We start from the raw sequence: 17,470 nt of genomic DNA, 5'->3' as shown, positions 1-17,470 counted from the left end.
ACCTCAGAGTCAGTGCTGGGGCTGAGCGGGGAGTCAGGGGCTGCTCAGCTACCACGGGGTAACGAGGGGAAAAAGCTGCTGCCCCAAGAGCCAGCCATGGTTTCCACTGCTGGGAGCTTGTGCACTTGTTGCCATGATCTAGTTGAACAGTTAGAACATCGACTGGACTTGATGATCTCATAGGTCTCTTCCAGTCTTGAACTTCTGTGATTCTGTGAGCTGCCTTCCCTGGGAAGGGACTCAGGGACACACTCAGCTGGGGAGTGGAGTTCGGATGCCATCGTGTGACTCCCGGCGACATTACACAGCTGGCCCGGCTCAGCCTCCCAAACACTGCCCCAAGAGCCGCTCAAAACATCCAAGATGCTGCAAGAGACGACAAAGTCTAATTTTAAAATGTTCTGTACACTACCTGCTCTGCCTTTCTATTTTTTTTTAAGGCTGGCATTGTGCTTTGATGATTGATTGAAAGCATTGGGATAAAAGAAGAAATCCTACTCAAAATGCAAGTGTTCGTCTCTTAAGTTTGAACAGATGAGACATTTCCCGAGAACTTTTTCCTCTGAAATTGTCACCTCAAGATGGTATCCGAGGTAAATTCCAAGTTCTCTGAGCCACTCTGAATATACTATATAAATATATATATATATAAACACACATGGTGACCGAAGTCACACAGCATGTATCCACTCTAAATGTACAATATATACATATACATATAATATATATACATATAAATATATATGTGTGTGTATATATAAACCCACATGGTGGCAGAAGTAGAAAACACTTCATGCATTCTTTGTATTCTTCATCAGCCTAAGGTGCCCGGGACAGAATGCGATGCTTTAATGGATAATGTAGGGTTACATCTCTCAGGCCAGTCATGTTGGTAGCCAATATGAAGAGAGGAGAGCTTTATCAGTTCAGAAACCATTTAAAAATCACGCTAAAATGCCAGGAATGACCCTTCAGATCGCTGCCCTGTGTGTCCGGCTGCACCGGGAGGGAGCTTTAAGGCTTCTCACAGGGCATGTAGAGATACCACGGCACGGCTCTGTCATCTTGTACCTCAGGAAAAATGTTATTTAAAACCCACAAAGTCACGGTAGGATAAAAGAGCGCTCGGAAGCCGCCCGGCCGCAGCCGCCGCCGCTCCCGCCTCCGCCATCCCGCCCGGATGATGTGGCGCTACCCTCGGGCCCTACCACACGGCCCCGCCGCCGCAGGGGGGGCGCTGACCCGCCGCCCTCGCCGCGCCCCGGCACAACCGCGTCTATGTCGGCGAAACACCACGCGTCTCCCCCTCCACACCAACTTGGTAGCGCCCGCGCGCGCGCCGACTGACATCGGGCGAAGTCATAGTGAAAGATTGTAGGGGGGTAGTGGGGCGAGTTTCGTGCCGGTGCGCTGTCCTTTCACAGTGGCATTGTCCCGTCACCGGCTGCCCAGTGCTGGGCAGCGACATGTGCAGAGGGAGGAGGTTTTACTAGGCATCAGACCAGTTAAATGTAGCGGCGCCCCCCAAGAAATGGTTCGGCCGGACCCCGCCTCAGTAGAATTGAAGGCGGCGCCATCTTGGACGCAACCACAACAGTCACGAAATAGGGGTGGCAGGCGTGCAGTAGGGTGAGAAGGTAACGAAGCCGCCGCTGGCGGAGCGAGCCGGGGCTAGCAAAGGCACCGGAATCGCCGGTGCGCGGCGGGGAGAGAAGGCGGCGGCGGGCGGGAGCGGCGGCGGGGACAGCGATCCCCCTCTCGCCCTGCGCGCGTTGGTAGGCGCCGGCGCGCGCGGGCCGCTGGGCCTGGCGCACATGGCCCGGCCGTAGGAGCCGCCCCGCCCCTCCCCCGCCTTTCCCCGCCGCGCTCCGGACGGGACCGACACCAGCACCGGCACCGAGACCGAGAGCCCGCGGCGAGCACACGGTACCGGGCACCGCACACCCGCCGACACCCGCACACCGCACCCGGGCCGGGCAGCGCCGCCGCCCCATGCAGGACACCGAGGAGAGCCCCGCGGCCGCCGCGCCGCCCGGCGCGCAGGGCCCCGCCGAGGAGCCCGAGCACACGGACGCGCCCCCGCCGGCCGCGGAGCCGCCGCCGCAGCAGCAGGAGCCGGAGGAGGACGAGAAGGAGGATGAGGAGCAGGAAGGCGGAGGCGAGTCCCAGGCGTCGCCGGGGCCCCCCGAGCCGCCTCCTCCCGCCGCGGAGCCCGAGCAGCCGCCCGAGCCGCAGCCGCCGTCCGGGCAGCAGAGCCCCGGCAAGGCCGAGCCCGAGCCCCGCTCTGAGGCCGAGCCCGCGGCGGAGCCCAAGTCCGAGGCGGCGGCCGAGGCCGAGCCCGGCGCGGCGCAGGAGAACGGGGAGGCCGCGCCCGCCGGCCCGGCCGAGCCCGAGGATGAGATTTCCTTCAGCGACCCCGAGGACTTCGTGGACGACATCAGCGACGAAGGTGCGGGACGGGAGCAGCCTGCGGGGAGCTGGGGCTGGGCCGGGGAGCGCCGTGCCCCGAGCCCTCGGTCCTGCTGTGGGGCAGCTGCACATCCACATCGGAGCTGGGCTTCGGAAATCGTCTGCTTAATGAGTTATCTCTGCCCCGCACAACGCTGCTGTTCTAAAACCTTTGTTTAGTTTAAATCATCTTCTTCCCGAGTTCTAAAAGCTGCTGTCAAAGTGGTTCTAAAGCCGCTGTTACACCTCAGGTGTGAGCTGCCCTCTGAGTGCAGGCACCAGCTCGTCTCCCTTCCTTTCGTCTCCATTAGTTAAACTCAGCTGTAGAAACAGAATTTTTAAATGGCTGATGTGGTGGTTACAAATTATGGTTCATAGTTTTTGTTTTTTCCACGCACCCAGAGTGAAATCTGTAGGTAAATAGGGTTTGAGGAGAGTTGCTGCTCGTGAAGATGTGATGTAGGTGCTTTGTGACAAGAAAATAGGGGAAAAATCGTTTCTGGCAGTTAAAAATGTCAGCCCAGGCTCTTTTAAAAGTAGTGGATATTGACTGCCTCAAAATGGTCAGGCTGTTGTGTAACTGCACAGACAATAAATGTTACACATGGGCTTGTAATACAGAATTTAGAACTCTAATTTAATGTTCTTCAAATTACTCTTTCCAGATAAATTTTCTTAGTACTTTGAATAGGAAAAGTACTTGTTTCCCCATTATTGTTCAGTATTTGTGCCATTTTAGGGTCTGTGACGTGTATAAAAAGTGGAAGGATGTTTCCAAAGCACAGGATTGTAAATCTGCCAGTTATCTCAAGTGCCAGTATAATACAGGTGATACAGGTGCATTCTTGTGTTCCAGTCCTTTGTTTAGTTTATTAAATCAGCAGCCAAATATCCTAGATTAAGGAAGTGTTTGCTGTTCCCAGTTTAGCAGTCTGTATAACAGCTCTTTGAACTTTTACATTTGTTTCTTAAAGAGACTTTGGCAAAATTGCCTTGGAGTTGGATTCTTTTTGCTGAGTGCCTGCTTAATACACTTTGTGTACATTTAGGATTGTTATGTTCAGTTCCTTCTTGGAAACTGGGCACATTTTCCATCCCCACCTGTTTTGGTGTTAGTTAATTTGGTTAACTTCTCAGCTGTCTGAAATCCAGTGAGAGTGGCTGAATTACAGGGTTTTAGTTTAGTCACTCTTGCTGGTCTGGCTTTATATCTGCGTGTATTGCTAGCTGAGCTTCCTTATTCCTTTCCCATTATTCTGGTGCCTCCCCAAGGAGAAAATCAGCCCAGTGTGACCAAGCCAAGGCTCTTTCACTGCTAGGATAACTCAGATGCTCAGGAGCACCTGTGAGCTGGACCAGCTGCAGCACTGGGACATCTCAGATGTTTTTGCTGCCTCTCCTTTTCCCCAGGAGGTGTTGGCATGGAGCAGCTGGTGTGAGTTAAAACAGAAGTGATGTGTTGGACAAGCACTTAGGGACCAGTGAGGCTTCATTTCAGATAATGACAGTGGTCCTTCAAATGCTGCCAGCTGGAGATAGCCCTGCACCCACCACACCCTGCTTCCCTTCTGGCTGCAGCAGGAGCTGGCTGAACCTGCTTCTTGCTCTTTGAAGATTCCTTTGTTCACAATTGGGAATTTAAGGGCACAGTGTGGGAATTTGGCTTCAGTCTGTTACAGTTTTGACTCCATGCAGGGTGTAATTCAGCCACTCTCACTGGATTTCAGACAGCTGAGAAGTTAACCAAATTAACTAACAGCAAAATAGGTGGGGATGGAAAATGTGCCCAGTTTCCAAGAAGGAACTGAACATAACAATCCTAAATGTACACAAAGTGTGTTAAGCAGGCACTTAGCAAAAAGAATCCAACTCCAAGGCAATTTTGCCAAAGTCTCTTTAAGAAACAAATGTAAAAGTTCAAAGAGCTGTTCCACAGACTGCTAAACTGGGAACAGCAAACACTTCCTTAATCTAGGATATTTGGCTGCTGATTTATTAAAGTCTTTTGTGAGAAGTGGATATGAAAAAAATGACTAAAGGAGCCTTAAAAATGGCCCTTTTGTGTTTTACTTTGGTTTTCTCCTTTTGCTAATAGATTCCTATGGAAATGTCCTTGTGGGACATGCTTTCTTTTATATATATTATTTTGTTATTTGTAGTTCCTGCATGCACATGGAGATACTATTTTTGAGTGATAAATACTGCAAACAACAACATTTTGTGGATGCTACCTAAACTTGGTGGTAATGGGCTAAATATTTGTGATTTATGTTGCCCCAGACCAATAGGAAGCTTCATGTGTAATAACCTGTTGAAGCTTAAAGTTGAAGAAAGCAACTTTTTAGTAGTTTGAAATTCAAAGTAAGCATGTTTCTCATATTTCTTCATTGCTGGAGATCTTCCCAGTCATGTTTCTGGGCAGAAAAATTTCTCGAATTACAAAACCATCAAAAAATCAGATGTCTTTGAAATATCAGCATATACAACACGTTTTTAGTTTATTCTCATGGTTTAAGTCTTTCTACATTGGATTTGGATTTTTTTCCTGGTCTGTGGATGCTATAGATAGTCTGACTTTCCAAATTTGATCTAATTCAAAGGTATGGTGGTGTGAACTAATTTCCTCTGTAGTCTTGTACTTCATAGTGATCTTCACATAATCTTAAAGCTTGCTGCAGATATTCAGGAATTAATATGTTCAAAGAATATCTAGTGTGAAAAGAAGTGTGCTTGTCTTCACAAAGTTTGAATATGGCTTTCAGTGCCTTAGACCTTCGTTTTTGTGCTTAATTAAAGGTTTAGATGGAGTGTGAGTTCTTAATTACAGTGATGCTGAGACAGGCAGAACTTCCAGTATGGTGGATAGTTTTGAATTATGCTAAAACTTGTGTAATTTGGGAGGGAGGTACAGGTTACATTTATTTTTATCAAAGTCACCTGGTTATAATTTTGAGCAAGGGGACTGGTCAGAGGTCAGGTAGTAAATCATGCATTTGTCTGTGCTATTGTCAGTTTTGGGGACTTTGTGAGCCAGTTCCATCTCCTGAAAAAATTGATAGATGAAGCATTGACAACCTCAGTGTGTAAACCATGTTTTTAAGAAAGATTTAAAGAGTTGGGTGATCAGAGTTTGCCATAAAACCACAGCTTAGTCAGAGTGTGCTGTTGGAGTGTTTTTCAGTTCTTTTTCTGATAGAAGGTTCATTCACTACCAAGTTTCTTAAGTGATTCTTGAAATTTCTTGAAGTCTCTCTGTTTTCTTACTCTCACTGTTCTTTTCATCCTTGTCTTCCCTCCATGGTGTGAGCAGTGCCTTAGTTTTCTGTCTGTGCTGTCTTTGCAGAGCTGCTTGGTGACATCCTGAAAGATCAGCCCCAGGAGGCAGATGGAATAGACTCAGTGATTGTGGTGGATAATGTGCCCCAGGTTGGACCAGACCGACTGGAGAAACTGAAGAATGTCATCCACAAAATATTCTCCAAGTTTGGTAAAATTATCAATGAATTTTACCCAGAAGCAGATGGAAAAACAAAAGGGTAAGTCATGATAAGCCAGAGGTGTGTTTCAATCCTTTTTCCAGTTGGAGTTATCTTTGATTTTTGGTGTCAATATTTTATGGCCGGTTTTTATAGTGACCTCACAGTTGTTATCATCACCTTCTTATACCTCAGCCTGTGCTGTCCTCACATCAGTCTCAGTGACAAACAAGTTCCTGAAAGAACTGAGAAGATTAATAGCTCATTAGGTTGGATGGTGGGGATTAATTATGGAAACAGTTTAGCTGGGTTTGGAGACAGATTTCTGTGCTACATGGGGAGTTTTTTTCTTAATTTTCTGCTATGGCAGAAGTTAAAGATCCTCTTGAGCTAAAAACTTAGCAGCAATGGCTGGACTGTTTGTTGCAAAATAGATTGTCACTATCTGTAGCATATATTCTGAGTATTGGAGGAATCCATACTTACAAGGCATGAAAAGAGTTTTCTGGAAAGGAGGGATTGTTGCTTCTGTAAGGTCAGCATGAAAATTATTCTGTGTTCATGCCTCTGAGATGCTGTTCAGGATAGCATTAGTTTTGAGTCCACTGGGCTGCAAGCTAGCTTGGATTAAGTGGCCAGAAGGAATCTGAGTTCTGTAATAGAAAAACAAGAGTGATGCTTTGAGATCCTGTGACAGCAAGTTCCAGTTCCTAAACATGACCTGTTACTCTTATGGGAGGAGCTGTGGATGTTCCTGCATGTTCCTGTCTCTCACTTGTCCTGGTTGTGTTGAGCTTGCATTCACTGTTCTGTCTGGCCCATTTCAGAAAGGATATCAGATTAACTGAGGTCAGATCTGGAGAGCTAAAAAATGTGTGAGCCTGTGGCCAGAATGGGAATTCATTTGCTGTTAACCCTAATTGGTTAAGGACAAGATAAGAAGTTATCTTGTAGATGCTCTGTACTGAATTCTTAATTCATTGTTTCTTCTTTATTTTGAGTCTGTTGTGTAGTCAATGTCTTGTACTTTGGTTTTCCTTCCTTGCAGGTACATCTTCCTGGAGTACATGTCTCCCTCCCATGCTGTGGATGCTGTGAAGAATGCAGATGGATACAAACTGGATAAGCAGCACACTTTCAGAGTTAACCTCTTCACTGACTTTGATAAGTGAGTGCAGCAATTGGGTGTTATCTGTGAATTTAGGGATTCTAATCCTGAGTGCCTGCATGGAGTGTAACCATCCAAATTGCTCTTTCAGGTACATGACAATCAGTGATGAGTGGGAAATCCCTGAGAAACAGCCATTTAAGGATTTGGTAAGGAATTTTTGGAAAAGTGGAAAGAATATTCAGCTTAATATTAAATGGTTGCTTCACTGCTGAAATGTCCATATGAAAATAGAAACCATGTGTTAATGTGTTGTAAATAGCAGTGCTGATCACATACTGCTATTCCTTCATGCTCTCATGCAGTGGTGGGAGGAACTCAGTGCTTCTGCTTAATAGTTACACATAGTGTGAAGCTTAATTTACTCTTATTATTTAAGAGTGAATAATAATTTTGCACAAGTCATTTAAAAATAGATTTTCAAAAGCATCTTTTTATATTCTTAATTGTTTGAGGCAAACTTTGGTGTTTGTTGCTGGTTGCTTTATAAATAGGCTGGTGGAAGAAACAATAGTTTGCTTTTTCTTTAAAAACCAATTACCAAATGACTTCTTGTTTAAATTACCTATTTAACATCAAAACACCTTGAAGGTCCACCTGTTTATGGTGTGCTCTCAGCCTCCAGCATCCAGTAATTGGAATTGTTTAATTTCACTTCAAAAGCTTTTTTGGAGTGGTAAGACCCCAAAGTTGCACTCCTCTGGTAAGACCAGCTTTCCCCTGCCAGGTGGATACTAATTAGTGGAACTTGCTGACTTGGCCTTGGACTCACTAACAGTCTTTTGCTCTGTTTTTCTCAGGGGAACCTCAGATACTGGTTGGAAGACCCTGATTGCAGGGATCAGTACAGTGTGATCTTTGAGTCAGGAGACCGGACATCCATTTTTTGGAATGACATCAAGGAACCTGTTCAAATTGAGGACAGAGCAGTGAGTGTCCTGGAAGTGCTGGAGATTGCAGATACACTGCCAATCTCCTTTATTTTATGACATTGCGGGATTTTAATTAAAAAAAAAAAGGCTTTTTCCCATTGCTGAAATATTTTTTTCCTTGTGAAGAGTGGTGAAACCACATCCTTTTGAATTAGCCTTAGCTGCTTTGGTAAGAGAACTGTGAAGTGAACTTTTTAAGAGTTTGTGGTGGTGTTTCTTTTTTTAATAACTGGCCTATGATGCACAATAGTTTCCTTCATCTCTCTGTTATAGGTGATTCAGAAAGACCTGAGAGTGCAGAGTCAGAGTTTGAGGAGCACTATTCATTCGAGCTGAATATGTGCTTATGTTTGCTGCTTCAGATGACTCCTTGCTTTTGTGCTGACCACAGAGGTGTTAAAGAGGAATAGCTGGTTTGGTAATGGCATAAAAAAGGGAGAGTTAGTCTGCCTGTGTGCTGCAGGCACTGGACTTGCTGGGAACTGTTAGGACCCAGGAGCATTTTCCTTAATAACCATTGTACATTTCAGTAGGAGGAAGCTGGCTTTGAGATGGTGAGAATATTTGCTCATCACCATGGTCTCTGGCTGTGGTCTGTATTGCTGAGATCTCTCTAACTTAGCTGAAGGTCCAGAGCTATGTTGTTCAGAAATTCAAAATACCCACCCTTACTTTTGAGAACAGTATGATCTTGCCAAGGCTGAAAGAAGGAAACCTAGGGTGTTAGGTGGGTTTGTTATTGCACAAAGGATGTGACTGTTCCTGAAAAACCTTTTTTGGTGATCCCTAAGTTGAAAGGGTCTCAATTGACAATTTTCAACCTGAAGAATGAGTACTTATTTCATGCACATTGTGTGCATGAAATAAAACTCCACAGTTATCACACATCCTGAGATCTTCACTTGGCAAAGGGATTTACAAAATGTGCTGCTACAAGCCATGCATGAATTCTTTCCCTTTTAGGGACACAGCATGAAAATAAACTTCTGTGTGTACTTTTTTGTTTAAATGCAGAGGTGGACAGAGACCTACGTCCGTTGGTCCCCCAAAGGCACCTACCTGGCCACATTCCACCAGAGGGGCATTGCTCTGTGGGGTGGAGAGAAGTTCAAGCAGATTCAAAGGTTTAGTCACCAAGGAGTGCAGCTCATTGACTTCTCACCCTGTGAAAGGTAGAGTGTGATGTTGGTTTGGGCTATAAGGTGTCTAAAGCATGAGGCATGAGCAGCATCCTCCAAATCTGGAGTGCTGAAATTAAGTTCTTAAGATTTTTTTAACATTAAAGAGTGCTGGAGAGAAGGATAAAATAATTTCAGGACTGAGATGCATTGTCATTTGAGTTTTCAAGTAACACATTTGGAAGCAGTTGGGTTTTATGCTTTTTTGTATTAAAGAGATTATTTGCCTTTCAATGGAGAAGCCCAGCATCCTTGTAATTTGTGTTGGATAAGTTCAGTGATTTATGTTTGATTTGAAACCAGTGGTATTCTCATGTCAAACTATGTAACAGTGTATTTGGTGAGTTCCCCTCCCTTGTAATATCAATATGGAAGAACTTGCACATAAATCTAGAACCTTTTCAGCCAGAGGGATGCCAGGGAAACTTTCTCCTCCTTTATCATCCTGTTCTTACTTTTCCTTCCCCTGAAAAATCCTATTAGAGAAACTGCTGTTTGAAAGTGCCTGGTATTTAAATACCACTTGGATAAAAGCCTGCTGGTACTGACATATTAGATGAAGTTTCAATAATGAATTGGTTTATTTCTTTTATAGGTATTTAGTGACCTTCAGCCCTTTGATGGACACACAGGATGACCCTCAGGCTATCATCATCTGGGATATTCTGACTGGCCAAAAGAAGAGAGGATTCCACTGTGAAAACTCAGCTCACTGGCCTATTTTTAAGTAGGTTGAGAAATAGAATTGGAGTAGAGAGTTGTGGTCCCAGACTTCATTTAATAAAAAGGCAGTTCCAATTTAATTTTTTTCTTTCTTGCTTAGATGGAGTCATGATGGTAAATTCTTTGCTCGAATGACTTCAGATACCCTCAGCATCTATGAAACACCTGTAAGTTCTTGCCTTTTTTACATAATAATGAGAGTAGAAATATGTGTGTAAATGTAAGAATGTTACTAACTTGAAACTTCATCCTTTTCTCATCTTTTAGTCTATGGGTTTGTTGGACAAAAAGAGCTTGAAAATCAATGGGATAAGGTGAGTTTATTCCCTTGTAATCATAACTCCACTCTTCAGCTTGAATCTTTTAGTCTGGGGATTTGTTATGGCAAGAGCAATCTTTATTTTGCCTGGAGCAAAGAGCTTTACATGTTGAGGTGGTCAAATTAGACAAAGTAGCAAAAAGAAATGAAAAACTCTCCACTTGTTGATGAACACACTTGGTAGATTCTGTGCTTTGAAATCCTCTTTGTGGTACTGCTTAATCCATCTGAGGAATTCTGTTCCTTGTCTACAAAACCAGACTGGAATGCAGTGTATTAGGGAATATCTCCCTAACAAGGTGGTTGTGCTGGCTTAGAGCAGTGTGCTGTGTCTGCACAAGACACATTGACTCCTGTGAGAGTTTTTAAAGTAAATCTCTGTAAAGCAGCAAGAAAATTAAGTGTACCCAGGTGCAAGAAGATGGTCTCCATGGTAATTTAGTAGGGATTTTTTTTGGCTCATTTGTTCTTAGAGCTTTAGCAGTTACTCTGTGTGCAGCCCCTGCTTTTTGGTGAGATGTACTGGTGAGACAACTTTGGTGATACAGCAAATTTAAACAGCTGCTTAAAGGTATGTTTAGGTATTGTTATTAAATTGCCCTCAGTTCTGTATCTGTGTCTGTCTTTTATTACTGAGAGTTGATCTTTGTCTGCAACATTCAGATACTATGAGGAAAGTGATTTCTGCTTGTAGTATCTCACTGAAAATTAAAACGACATATTTTTAACTTTGTTCCTGTAGAGACTTCTCATGGTCTCCAGGTGGTAACATAATTGCTTTCTGGGTGCCTGAGGACAAAGACATCCCAGCAAGAGTGACTTTGATGCAGCTGCCTTCTAGACAAGAAATTCGTGTGCGGAATTTGTTCAACGTAGTCGATTGCAAACTGCACTGGCAGAAGAATGGGGACTACCTGTGTGTGAAGGTGGACAGGACTCCCAAAGGCACACAGGTACATGGCTTCTGATCTTCCTGGGAATATATGGCTCTGCCTCATGCTTCCTTTTCTTACAATGCTGTTTTTAAGTAAAGGCAGTGTCAATTATTTTGTGTCAAAGCTATTTTTAATTTTTTCTGTTTGAATTTAGAGTATGTGGAAAGCAAAATGTAGGTAATGTTTGCATCCAGAATTTGCTTTGACTTTAGTGGCCTCTTGTTCTCTGTGAGGTCTGTCCCTCACCTCTTCTCCTGATCACAATTGTTGAACAGCATGTAGGTCAAGCTGCATAATATGCCACATGTTCATGTCTTAATTAAATTTTATAACAGTCTGAAAAAAAATTACTTTCTACAATTCTGAAGTTATTCTTTATCAGAACAAATTGGGAATGTTTTTGGTAAGGAGGCATATTGTGTTTATCTGCTCTCATTAAAGGAAAAAACCTTGACTCACTCTCATCCTATGTCCTAACAGGCTAATTGAGGAATTGTCCTTCTATGCCAAATGATAAAGTTATTTACTCTGCTGTTTTTGTGCTGGTAATGAGCTCATTTTGGCCTTCACAGGGAGTAGTGACCAACTTTGAAATATTCCGCATGAGAGAGAAGCAGGTGCCAGTGGATGTGGTGGAAATGAAAGGTAATGCCAAGTATTTCTTACTTTTGAGCTTGAACTTTTCTGCAGAGATGCTTGTGTCTTTCTTAGAAATTCTTGTCAACACCTGACATAATTTAACCCTTTGGAAAAGAGTAGGTTTTCAGTGTTTCAGAATGTCTCGTGTAAAAATGAGAAATCAAAACTTCTGTTGCTGTTCATGCTTGTGACTGACTTGAAAAATGACAGAACTGAAAGTCTGGTGTTAATCAAAATGGTAGGGCTGGTAATAGCAATGTATTTTGTAGATGATGGAAAGCTCAGAGCTATGGTTAGAAACATTTCCCCTAACTCCCTGCAATTGCCTTATCAACCTGTGTTTTAAAAGAGAGTCCATTAACTGATGGGTTCTCTCTCTTCAATATCTTGGTTTTCTTTGGTAACTACTTGAAATCAGAGGTTTGTATTGTCTTTTAACAGAGTTTTGGCTTCTCTTGTTACAGAAAGCATCATAGCCTTTGCTTGGGAACCAAATGGAAGCAAGTTTGCTGTGTTGCATGGAGAAACTCCACGAATTTCAGTTTCCTTTTACCATGTCAAAAACAATGGGAAAATAGAACTTATAAGTAAGTGAAAAACAAGTGAGAAGTGCAGATACTAAACATTTTGCACAGTAATAGATGCAATAAAGTCAAAATTACATCTGTTTGTGATGTTTTGTGAGAAATTAGTGGGGTTGATTCTTGTAATTGATGGCATTGGATTGAGATCTCTTTCTGAATTTGTCTAATTTCTTTTCAGAAACTTTTGACAAACAGCAGGCAAACACGATATTTTGGAGTCCCCAGGGGCAGTTTGTGGTGTTGGCTGGCCTCAGAAGGTGAGTGTTGCACAGGTTGCTGAACATGGATTTTAAAAGGGAAAAGAACTACAGTATTCACCAGGAAGTGTTTGGTGTCTCTGACAATGCTGATTGCTGTAATCCTGATTGAGCTGTGCAAAAGCAAAGGCAGGGCAGAGATGCAGCTTCATGATATATCTTAGTCCTTTGCAGCTTTCACTTCCTATTTTTGCCACACCAGATAGAGAATGCATTTTTCAACAGAAAAGTGGATCTTTAGAAACACCTTCCAGCTGTTTAAGTTAAATCTGACTGAACCAATCCAGTTTGGACATGCTTATGGCTCTTGTGATGAATTTGTTGTCATTGCTTATGCCCTTTCATGGGCCATACCTGTTACTGACAGTGCTGCTTTGTGAAAGAACTAACAAGAAAGTTTCACTTTAGAGCAAGTGAAAATTATTGTTGTCAATCAGTCAAGTAATATTTGCTTTCACGTGCTTTCAAACAAGCACTGCTGTTCATATTAGAAATCTTTAATCTCTTCTTCACTACTATGTCTAAGCATATGATTGTTAAACTTTGGCTGTAGCTTGCCTAGAACCTGTTTTTACAGTGACTTTACCCCATGTATTTGTATTTTTATGGGTCCCTGAACATAGAAACAGAAGTGTCATTCTTATGTGACATTTTGTTTTTATCCACTGCCTTCCTTTCCAGCCACAGAGACTGGCAGGAACCTGGCTGCTCTCTTGGCTGCTGTGAGACTTTGTTTGCAATGAGTTGTAGTAGAGATGCAGCTTGTGGCCTGTTTTTCAAAGCCCAGGCTGTGCTGGTGTGTAAAGCAGTGTCCTGTTTTGCCTGTGTAGCATGAATGGTGCCTTAGCCTTTGTTGACACGTCTGACTGCACCATGATGAACATCGCGGAGCACTACACGGCCTCCGACGTGGAGTGGGACCCCACGGGCAGATACATTGTCACCTCTGTGTCTTGGTGGAGCCACAAGGTACTGATGCACCTCTTTTCCCACCCCTGCCTGCTTTTCCAGTGGTTTTGGAAAGGGTTATTGATTAGGAAGAGAAAATGAACCCTGTCACTGGTCAAATTACTTAACTTCCACCACAGTTTTAAACATTATTTCTGAGCACTCTACTGTTAAGTTAAAGTTTATTTTGGCTGAGCTGCTGCATTGCTCTTCCAGGTGGACAATGCATATTGGTTATGGACCTTCCAAGGCCGTCTGCTTCAGAAGAACAACAAAGACAGGTTCTGTCAGCTGCTCTGGAGACCACGACCGGCCACCCTGCTCAGCGAGGATCAGATAAAGGTAGGGCACTCCTTTGTGCTGACATGGATTTGGGGCATAAAGCATACTTGGTGTGCTCCCTCTTCTTGGGCATGAGGTTTGTTACACAACTGCCTTTTGCCCTGAATGTGTGAATAAACACATTGCTGTGTGGGACCTCACTTCTGGGAATGTCTGCAGATATTAACTGTATTATAAGCTCAAAATAGAAGTGATTACCAGTGGTTCTTACAGTTAGGGTATGATGAAAGGATATAAAGAAGACTAAATTGAATTTTGCTCTTCAGACCTTTCTGTTGTATGTGTACAGGAGTGCTTGTATGATCTATAAGCCAGGAGGTACAAAATTATAGTGAAAGGAAATTGCCTAGCAGAGAGATGTTTTTCAGAAGGGCATAGCCTGCTTAGGCCTACCCAAGAAGTGCTTAGAGAAGATGATGGTTGTAATTGCTAGCCTGAAACTCCAGTTGAAATAAAATTTCCTGTTTCACAGCAAATTAAGAAGGACCTGAAGAAATACTCCAAGATATTTGAGCAGAAGGATCGTCTGAGCCAGTCCAAAGCTTCAAAGGCAAGACACTTTTGAAATATATTATAGATGAAACTCTTGTAGCCTAGCCTTAGTTTGTACTGGTGATAGATAAGTTGCATTTCCTGTATCACAAATGTTCATTTGATCCAGATGGTTAGAATTAGTGCAATGGGTGGTTCAGAGAGGTGCTGCTGTAAAGAGTCTAGAGAGGAACTGGTGTTATGTCATTAAGCAAAGGTGGTAAGTTCTGCATTAGTCAGTATTTAAATTAAGAAAAGCTCTTTCAATTAGAAAAAAGGACACCTCACCAAAATAGCATTCTGATCAGAGAAGAGAATCTTTTTTTCTTCTAAGTCAGTAGAAGTTCTTTATGACAACAAAGTTTGCCTTGGTTGGGCATGCCTGGGGTGTGGGTTTGGTTTCGTTCAGGGGGAGGTTGAACAGCCCTGGGGTGTGGGTTTGGTTCGGGGGAGGTTGAACAGCCCTGGGGTGTGGGTTTGGTTTAGATTGAACAGCCCTGGGGTGTGGGTTTGGTTCGGGGGAGGTTGAACAGCCCTGGGGTGTGGGTTTGGTTCGGGGGAGGTTGAATGGGCCTGGGGTGCATCTGGTTTGGTTCAGGGAGAGGTTGAAGAGCCCTGGTGTGGGTTTGGTTTGGTTCAGGGGGAGGCTGAACAGCCTGCTGTGGGTTTGGTTGAGGGGAAGGCTGGGTGAAGATCCCTGTGTGGCCTGCAGGAGCTGGTGGAGCGGCGGCGCACGATGATGGAGGAGTTCAGGAAGTACCGCAAGATGGCACAAGAGCTGTACATGGAGCAGCGCAACGAGCGCCTGGAGCTGCGCGGGGGTGAGACACCCAGGGCTGGGCTGCACCACTGCAGCTCCTCCTCCAGAGGGGCATGGGGCCCCTCAGCCCCTTCTCTTCTCCCTCTACTTCCTGCTAAAGCCAGTCTCGTGTTCTCTGGAGGTTTTTGTACTTTTTATCCTGAATCGTGGCAGGATTTAAGGGGGGAAAAAGGCATTGATTTGACCCTGGGGTAAAACTGGAGTAGGAAACAGTCATAACCACTGACTGTCATTTAAAGCACCAAATACCTCTTTACCTCCTGTTTCACTGCTGCTCTAAGGGCTTTCTGCCAAGAGCATCAAATCATTCCATTGCTGCCTTGTTTGTTGTGTTCAGTTCATATTTTCTCCATTGCAGGGGTAGACACAGATGAGCTGGACAGCAATGTCGATGACTGGGAGGAGGAGACTGTGGAATTTTTTATCAATGAAGAAATTATTACCCTTGCAGAACCAGAGTAATTAATAAAACTGTGGTAAGATAACATAACTCTGAGAGAAACTCTCTGTCAACTAATGCTATAGAGTTGATAATTTGCTTTAGGGAGTTAGGTCTGTCTGTTGCACTGGTGAATGTTCTGTTCCCTGAGTTGGTTTATGTTTTTTCTGTGGTTAGGAAAGATAAGTTTTTTTGAAAAGTAATTGTAGACAGTCAAAATTGTGAGTAGAATAACTGTATGAATCCTGTCTTGCCAGAGGGATCAAACCCACAACAGAGTCGGGGGCAGCCTGTGAACACAGTGTAGCAAACATTTTAAGTTCTGTCAGTAGGAGGAATTGTAGTTGGTATGAGATCAGAATTTTGCCTTTTGGAAGATTTGCATGTTAGTCCAAGACTGGACAGAGTTTAAATACTGTATTAAAGATATTACAGCATTTGTTTGTGGGCTGATAAAATTTTGAAGATTTTTTAAATACCTGCATTAACTCAGTTATTACTTTCTAGAAAAGTTGGATAGAGATCATGTGGTAGCAGATTTTTGTGTACTGGTTTGCATAGCTTGCTGGGAAACCTTGTATTTAATTCAGTGTTTTTTCCAGCTTCTTCTTGTGAATTCTTATGTTTTATGTTGGCAATGGAGGGTACTTCCAGCCTCTGTTGTATGAGATGTCCTTTAGTGAGCTTGACAGTCTATTGAGGAGAAAAAACACTTTCACAGACACTGACAGGATTTAAAACTTGCAGAGTTCCTGCTCTGTCATGTTTAGGATCTTGCTTAAGGAAGAGGAAGGGGAGACTGGAAATGCAGCTGTAAGTCACCCTGCAGTTCTTCAGCCTCCAAAGAGCTCAGGTGCAACATGTGCCTCTTGGAGCTGTAGAAAAACAATAACCTTGATAGCTTTGACTATATTTGGGTCTGGCTTAAGTGTTCCATACATGGGAGATCTTTTTCTGGAAGGAGGAGGGAGAGAAGCTGTTTAGCGTATGAATTTAAACCACCTGAGTTTAGGAGGAGGTGAAACACAAGCTAGTGTACTTTTCACCAGCCCAGCTTCTGAGGTTGAGCTGTTGGTATAAAAGCACAGTAACTAACTCACCTCTCTTTTTTGTTTTTCTGCAGCTCCACCAGATCTTGTGCTGAAGAGAAGTTTGTTTGTTTTCCAAAAGCCTATATCAATTTTGGAATTCTTAATCCATATTCTTGCACTCTGAAAGGGTGGATGCACCAGATTTTCTCCATTCTGACACATTGTAGTGCCTTTAAGTCTTGCTGCCTGCTGCAGTGAGATACTGGAAAGGCGCTGCTTTTAAATTTATATTATTTTTTTTTCTAGGGTTTGATTATTATTTTTTTTTTTCTTTTTAAATCCACTACTACCAGTATTTACTTCCCCACTCCTGTGCAGTCCTTGCCAGCTGGCAGTTTTTGCCTCGTGCCAGCAAGGTGAGATTCACCAGTGCACCCCTGTCTCTCACACACAATGTTTGGGTTCCAGGACTCTCTCTGTGCCCCCAGGGCATGGACAGGTGTTCCTTTGGGTTGGGGCAAAGTCACCAGAACCATTTTCTGTATGATGTGTTTTAGTGTGCTGAAGCAGCACTACAGCGGGCTATACCCTCCTCCTTTCAGATTGTGAAAGGATGTCTCCCTCAAAGAGCTGAATATGGAAATAAAAGCAGACCTATACTAAAACCAGGCTGGCTGTGTGTTGTTTGTGGGGAATCTTT

The 17,470-nt window shown here is 43.7% G+C and overlaps 1 protein-coding gene across 1 annotated transcript; it reads left to right on the top strand.

Annotated features, from left to right (window-relative positions):
• The first annotated feature begins 1,847 nt into the window (after positions 1-1,847).
• On the top strand, positions 1,848-17,435 carry EIF3B (eukaryotic translation initiation factor 3 subunit B). Its single transcript, XM_059484611.1, has 19 exons — positions 1,848-2,449; positions 5,792-5,984; positions 6,973-7,092; positions 7,184-7,241; positions 7,893-8,021; positions 9,039-9,196; positions 9,798-9,929; positions 10,026-10,092; positions 10,193-10,239; positions 10,987-11,197; positions 11,752-11,824; positions 12,283-12,405; positions 12,581-12,659; positions 13,490-13,628; positions 13,824-13,949; positions 14,422-14,499; positions 15,193-15,301; positions 15,659-15,776; positions 16,863-17,435. Exons 1-18 carry the CDS (start codon positions 1,993-1,995, stop codon positions 15,760-15,762), a joined length of 2,403 nt encoding a protein of 800 aa, XP_059340594.1. The 5' UTR covers positions 1,848-1,992; the 3' UTR covers positions 15,763-15,776; positions 16,863-17,435.
• The last annotated feature ends 35 nt before the right edge of the window (positions 17,436-17,470 follow it).

The sequence above is a fragment of the Ammospiza nelsoni genome, chromosome 17 (assembly GCF_027579445.1).
Source record: "Ammospiza nelsoni isolate bAmmNel1 chromosome 17, bAmmNel1.pri, whole genome shotgun sequence".
NCBI lineage: Eukaryota > Metazoa > Chordata > Aves > Passeriformes > Passerellidae > Ammospiza > Ammospiza nelsoni.
The sequence above is the reverse complement of the archived record's forward strand: the minus strand, read 5'-3'. Positions and strand labels throughout refer to the sequence as shown.

What these genes read in the sequence shown, in the direction of transcription:
- EIF3B (XM_059484611.1), top strand. Translation starts at nt 1,993, where the DNA reads ATGCAGGACACCGAGGAGAGCCCCGCGGCCGCCGCGCCGCCCGGCGCG. An exon ending in GGACGACATCAGCGACGAAG is followed by an intron (nt 2,450 to 5,791) that starts GTGCGGGACGGG and finishes CTGTCTTTGCAG; the next exon opens with AGCTGCTTGGTGACATCCTG. An exon ending in GACTTCTCACCCTGTGAAAG is followed by an intron (nt 9,197 to 9,797) that starts GTAGAGTGTGAT and finishes TTTCTTTTATAG; the next exon opens with GTATTTAGTGACCTTCAGCC.